Source organism: Chanos chanos, chromosome 1 (genome assembly GCF_902362185.1).
Source record: "Chanos chanos chromosome 1, fChaCha1.1, whole genome shotgun sequence".
Classification (NCBI taxonomy): domain Eukaryota; kingdom Metazoa; phylum Chordata; class Actinopteri; order Gonorynchiformes; family Chanidae; genus Chanos; species Chanos chanos.
Window position 1 is genome coordinate 39,136,716 of NC_044495.1, and position 6,624 is coordinate 39,143,339.

The window sequence follows — 6,624 nt, forward strand, 5'->3', positions numbered from 1 at the left end:
GGTAACCGCAAGATTTCTATATTTTATTCCCTGTTGTAATCCAAATGGTGTGTTTACAGTGGGTGATCCATAATGCACCTTGTGTTGCCGTTTCTGGTTTTCCAACGGCTGGTTATTGCCAGAGTCAATGTCAATCTAAAACAAAACTAAACAAACAACAACAACAAAAAAAAAACAATGGGTGCCTTTGTTTGTAAACCAAAACAAAAGAAAAAAAGAGGAATAAACTATGTTAGGTCATTCTACAGTCTGTGTGTCCTTATTGTATTGTCTTCTCTATTCTTTTTCAAATATATAGATTAAAAAAATAAATAAAAATAATATACTAACCATAAATGCCCTCTTAATTTGAATGAAATAAACACTTTTTTAAACTGTTGTTTATTTTGTTATGCACTGACCCCTAGAACAAACCACAAACATGCCAAAATAAATGACACGGTAATGAGGCTGAAAATGAAAAAAAAATAAATAAATTATGGAAAACTGAATGACTTATGTTTATACAAAAGGAGAGTAACAAGAAAACACCTCATTAAAAAACTGGCTACGTACAGATACAACCAAGTACCCTTCCTGTTCACACCACACAGATGGACTGACAATTTGTAGAACACTGCCACCTATTGGATATGCTTGAGAGCATCTGGGCTTTTTTTTTGGCAGGCAGAGGGGGGACACATTTCTCAGGGCAAAGTCAGAATCATCTGCTTAAAGTCCAATGGAAAAAAAAAAAAAACAGTCCAGAGACTATTTGACTCTGCCGTCATGTTCCTCATAATCTAAATACAAAAGAGGCTCTGTTTGGGTCTTCATTTTTTGTTGTATCTGTTTTTTTATGTATTTACTGAGACCAGGTCAATCATGATTATTTGTAAATATTTGCAAACAAAAATACCAATGACTACATGTCAGTACATCAAATGACATTACATTCGATATGGACATGTATCCGCTGTTTTTTGTTTTATGGGTTATTTTTAATGAGAGACACAGGGGTTTAAATGAAAGATTACAGTATCAGCTTTAGTCCTTATCAGAACCCCACGGATCAGTTCTCACCCACTGAACTCTTCTCGTCCATGCAGAGAGATTCTTTCCTGTTAGAAAAAAAAAAGAGAGAGAGAGAGAAAAACACTGCCACGCTTCTGCCACAGGGGGGTGTGAACTCTTATTTTCATACTGTTCCTCACACTTTCCCTGAACTGTAACAGTTTCCTGACTAAAGTTGCAGGAAATAGTTTTTCACTTGGAGCAGAAAACGCATTCATCCACTCTGTAAAGTCTTACAGCCGTATCCAGGAAACCAACCAGACTTCATTTGTCTTCCTGATCACCACAAACAGAGATGCGTTTTCAGGTGCACTGCAATTGTCATGACCCAGAGGCCTTTGCATTGTTCTCCCATTTAGCACCACTAACACTAACATCTAACTCAATCAATCAACAAGCCCTGGACTAGTACACATTTCAGTTCCGTCAAGAACAAACATGTCCGACGGATCTCTAGGACTGGAACCATCTCTTAGGGATTTATGAGTCGGAATACCAGGCCTTACCCGACTGACAGACACTGCAGACCGGCAGTACAGGGACAGTTTTCCCGGGGCCCTTCCACATCCCATAGCAACAGCTCCATCAGCATGTTAGGGTGACCTTGGCATGGCTGCCGCTTCTGAGGCCTGGGCCGACACACTGGGAAGAGCAGAGCTGTGCCCACACACACACACCCCCACAGGGAGAGAGAGAGAGAGAGGTGCTGAAATCAGTTTGTTGCTCTAAACCTCATTTTTAGGCCACACACACAATGTCTTTTTTGTGGCTCTGCGGATGCAGTAATCCTTGGCAGAGCTGAGCACGTCTGTGGCTTTCTGTTTCACTGTGGTTTGCATATCCGTCGTTCGACGTACCAGCGAATCTTCTGAGATAAACCCGTCGCGGAAACACATACTTGTGTCTGGTTACTGAATGTAAATCTCATCCTGAATTTAATTTTCTTCTGACAACTTTCACTTTTATTTCTGATCATCATACAGACCATGTCGGTCAAATCTTTCTGAATGTTGAAACTCTTACCTTTATGGAAAGCACAGCAGTGCTGTGGACTGCAGTCACTCTGGTATTGGCAGATTGTGCCTGACTGTCCTTTGGTTCTGTTCTGGGCACACATTCCCCACACACACAGCTGATCTCCACAACACTCCTCGTCTTTAGTGCAGATCTGTCAGCACAAGGAGATTCATGCAAAGGGGTCATTCAAAAGTGTGTGTGTGTGTGTGTGCGTGAAGGATGAATATTTATCCAAGAAAGAAAGAAAGAAAGAAAGAAAAAAAAACTGGGTCACTGACCATGTTTCCAGCTTTGCAGGGCATGCATTTGGACGTTAGGATTTCATAAAAGCAATAGCTGTCTTTCCCACAGTCTTCATCGATCAAACACTCCTACAGAAAGATAAACACATAAAACATTACAGTGTGTGTGTATATATGCGTATGTGGGATTTTTTTTTCAGTCACTGTTTAAGCACAACCCAGTTACACCATCATAAAAAAAAAACCCAGAACATTCTTTTATTTCTGCTGATATTATAAAAGCTTAAGTATTTGGCACATCTATAAATGTCGTGTTTGGTTTCTCAGCATCAAAAGTTGACATGTCCTACAATGTCCCAACCTTAATAAACCTGCAACCCAGACGAAACATATCAGCGTTGCTCAAAAGGAAGATCATCCCCAAATTTCTCAGATACTGAGTAGGAGTAGGTATGTGCGATTTTGTTTCTTTGGGTCAGGAAATTCCAGCAAATTCCATTGCCCCTCCCAAACAGAAATCCGACGAGAACATTTACAGGAGTATTGGTTTGTCCCTGCATTGAATGAAAAACACTTAATTACCACATGCTTGAAAAAAATTCTGCCTTTGCTTGGATCCATGCCACTAAAGAGTAAAAAACAACAACAAAAAATTCACTGAAGTCAGTCTTACAGGGTAGAGCTTCTGGAAATTGTTAAAAAGCTGTAAGCTCTCAAAACAACTTGTTTTACCAGATAAAAAAAGGAAAAAAACCTGGGGTGAAAAGGAAGCTGTGTACTCACAGAAAACAACTCATTCATTGCTTGGATGATGCAGAAGTCAACAAAGAATGTAGAAAACAGCCAAACACAGGAATATAAAGTAAACATTCAAAATCATTTGGAATATTTATGGAACAAAATTTTGTTGGCAAAACCGAGAAGTGAAAAAAAACCCCTCTTAAAACCAAACAGAAGTTGCAGCAGTTGTGTGGTGCACCATGCCAAGGTGTCTAAATTCCATGTTTTGGAATACCGTGACATCTTCCAGCTCTCACTGACAAACTTTTTGAATAGTCAAGATCAAAGACATACTCTTCCTCCTCTAATGTTACAGAGTCTAGACTCATGCAGACACGATGAGTTTGTTCCAAATGAGTCACTAGCAGACACTCCAGCGATTTTCCCCCTTACTTCCCCTTCAGACCAGCCCTTTTCTACTCCTAGTTCACAAAGCAGCCCATCTTTTACGGTGGAAACCAAATACTCTCTAAAAGTTTTCCTCACTTGACTTCGTATCTCAGCAGGTTCACGTTTTATGAAGAAATTGTAAATCGATTTCCCAGATAAGAATTAAGACATATGTTAAAAATTAACTGCCTTTCTTTGAGTATAACCCAATCTCTCTGGCCTAAGCCAATCTTTATTTGAGAAACCAGACATTCATGTCCTTGTGTGCAGCAGATTGGGGTAAACCTTGTTACCTAATGACGACATTCTTCCATCTGTAATCTTATGCTGTAAAACACAAGGTACTTTTAACAATATGTCTGGATTTTTTAAAATCTGAAGCTACCCATACCTTTACGAGACTATTACTGTGGAATGGAGTGAAGCTTCTTGCAGAGTAGCAAACTTGATTACCGAATCAAAAAAACGTGCTGCAGCTCAAAAACGTGGCAGGAAAATCACGGTGGCGCAAAGCGTTTTTGAAAACTTTCCTTGTAACACCACACTCCACACATAGTTTCCAGACTTCATCATCTTTTAACCACATTTTGTGATGTACCTCAGGGGAAAGTTTTCCAGTCACAACCATGAATTTTCTAATGGTCCTGTAGTTTGCAGAATAAACTCAAAAACTGGACTTCATTTGTCTCTTCACTAAGATATAAAAAATGATTTATTTTGTGTCTTAATTTAATGACTGGACACATTTTCATGGGACAGAGGCAGATTCGTTTTAAATGAACATTTATCAGTTTGAATGTAGATTGCCTTTGACATTAACTCCAAGAGTACATAAACTTTTATGAACTATTCAATCATCAGTACACTGAATTCATGCTCTAAAATATGTGAAACAGATTCGAGCTTCAGTCTAAAAGCAGACATTCAAAATCCTCCACTTTGGTTGACTTTCTCTGTGAAAAATTAAGTTTTAACAGAGTTTACGAGCAAGACCTCCAAAAACAGACGAAACACATTTTTAGAACAGATGTTCTTAAACTGTCCTTCAAAAAACTCTTGTAGAATGAGACACACATTGACATACAAACTGTAGGAGTATGGACACTGTTCTTGCACTGGCAAGGAACAGTACAAAGATCAAACAACCATCTGCCCTCAAGTAAATTAATCAAGCATTTTACACAACTGCAGTAATTAAACCAAGGCTTTTTAATTAGACGGCTCTGAAAGCCTTCAAAAACAACTGTACATCATCTCAACCTCTACAGAGTCTCTGGAGAACAGAAACATGTTGGTTCAATGCCTGCTGTTCCTGAAAATTGGATGAGTGTGAAAATCCATCCACTTTTAATCCAAACATCCTGCTCTGACTCACTATGGATGGCTATGTCAACAACGCTACCTTTTCTCTGTGCGGGTATATAAAGCCGGATTATGACAGCGTGAAATGAAAGCTCAGAACCCCTGGGCTGAATATCGATTATTTGACAAAGATCAGATGATCCTTTCCATCTGAGTGATAAGGACTGGATATGCCAAGTCCATTTTAAAAACCAGGGATGTAAAAGAACATGAACCAGAAGGGGGTTTTCTTCTTATTTTTCTTTTTGACTTAATAATGGTCTCGTGCTATGACACAGAAAACAGTTTCTCTTCAGTGAGAGCACACAGACTAGCTTTGTATAGGGTATATCAAAGCAAACACTACTGTTCTGATTAATTTACTTTCATAAACCAAATATAATGAGAACTTACGTGATCTGCTTCATTCCACTGGCCGCTGGTTTGGATCCAGGTTCTTGAGAAGTAAACCCCTCCTGTTTCATTGTCTGTTTCCTTGTGTACACACAGAAATGATGGAAAATTCAGAGAAGAACAGCAGGTATTATTCTCTAAAGCCTGTCATCTGTATATTAATATGCAGTTTGGGGCCCAGAAAACTCCAAGAAGTAACATGTCTTGAAACTACATCACAATATTAAGAATGCTGAAGTTTACCTTGAGTACTGTTACCTTACCTTGTCAATTTTTTCAATTGTGTGAATGGTCTGGTTTCCCAGTATTTCCATTGTGCTGGTCTCGTTGTGGTAATTTAGCGGTAGACCATGTGCATTTGACATGGATCTGGCTGTCTCGTTGTCCATCTGATAAGGAGAAAATCTTCTGAATAAATTTCACATTTCAAGTAAAAAGTGGTTGAGCTTCGTTCAGTTACATGACTGATGGCCACTGCTGCACTGTTCACATTTTAAAGAAAAATACTGCATTTCACTGATAGGAATTCAACCATGTAAAGGATTACAGATGAAATAATAACCATTCCTCTGTTTTTCATTTGTTTGTTTACATTAAAGACATTTTTCCTGGTTCCGTTAGCAACGTAACTCAGCACCTTAGGGCTTGCGGGTGATATGTTTTGTTTCCGAAAACTGTGTATCACAGATACGCACAGCATTACACGGTTAAAACATTCACAAATAACCCAAGTAGTCTGCAGCGAATGAAGAGAAACACAGGGGATGTTTTTTTTTCCTAGACAGTATTTTCTAAAAGTTAACGTTAGTTACCTGTTGAACAGCCTCCTCCAGTTTCTGCTGCGTATCCTCCATCAGTTTCTCAACTTCCCTGAACATTTCATTTAAAGTGACTTGACCTTGTGCCACTCTTGCTGCGAGGGTCTCACTGATGTCCTGCGGGTCCGGAGATGTCCTTTTATAAACCACGCCATTCACCAGTCCCAAACAAAGAGCTAACAATGCGAATTTGTACATCATGTCGGCGAAAAAGACACAGTCGGTACACTTTCCAGACGGTGTCCCTACGTAGTTTATTTGGAAACTCACAGAGGGAAAAAAAGAGACCGGAAAAGGCGTTTTGGCTCCAAGACGTAAGATCGAATGTCATTTTTAGATTAGCCTATTAAAGGAGCCGACCGCCGCTCGAAACCGAAGAGACATTAAAAGAAATCCATGAAATATAATAATCATAATCTTCTTTTAAGAAATATTATATGGACGAACGTTCTTTGTCAGTGTCATAGATGACACTTATTTTTGTGATGATTCACAACAATGATTCTCCTTTATAGAAACCCGTAAAACAAAGCAGTAGTTTGGTGAAATTAATATTCATACTGTTGGTC

The 6,624-nt window shown here is 39.0% G+C and overlaps 1 protein-coding gene across 1 annotated transcript; it reads right to left on the minus strand.

The window, feature by feature from the left end:
• Window positions 1-499: 499 nt before the first annotated feature.
• dkk3b (dickkopf WNT signaling pathway inhibitor 3b) lies at window positions 500-6,283 on the minus strand. Its single transcript, XM_030785253.1, has 7 exons — window positions 6,050-6,283; window positions 5,501-5,626; window positions 5,238-5,318; window positions 2,349-2,441; window positions 2,077-2,221; window positions 1,560-1,710; window positions 500-1,100 (listed from the first exon to the last, which is right to left on the minus strand). Exons 1-7 carry the CDS (start codon window positions 6,254-6,256, stop codon window positions 1,052-1,054), a joined length of 852 nt encoding a protein of 283 aa, XP_030641113.1. The 5' UTR covers window positions 6,257-6,283; the 3' UTR covers window positions 500-1,051.
• Between the last annotated feature and the right edge of the window lie 341 nt (window positions 6,284-6,624).

Coding starts and splice junctions, on each gene's coding strand:
- dkk3b (XM_030785253.1), bottom strand. CDS start 6,256: ATGATGTACAAATTCGCATTGTTAGCTCTTTGTTTGGGACTGGTGAAT. Junction 2,222..2,348: donor CCTGCAAAGCTGGAAACATG/GTCAGTGACCCA, acceptor TTGTGCTGACAG/ATCTGCACTAAAGACGAGGA. Junction 1,711..2,076: donor CTGCTGTGCTTTCCATAAAG/GTAAGAGTTTCA, acceptor GTGTGGGCACAG/CTCTGCTCTTCCCAGTGTGT.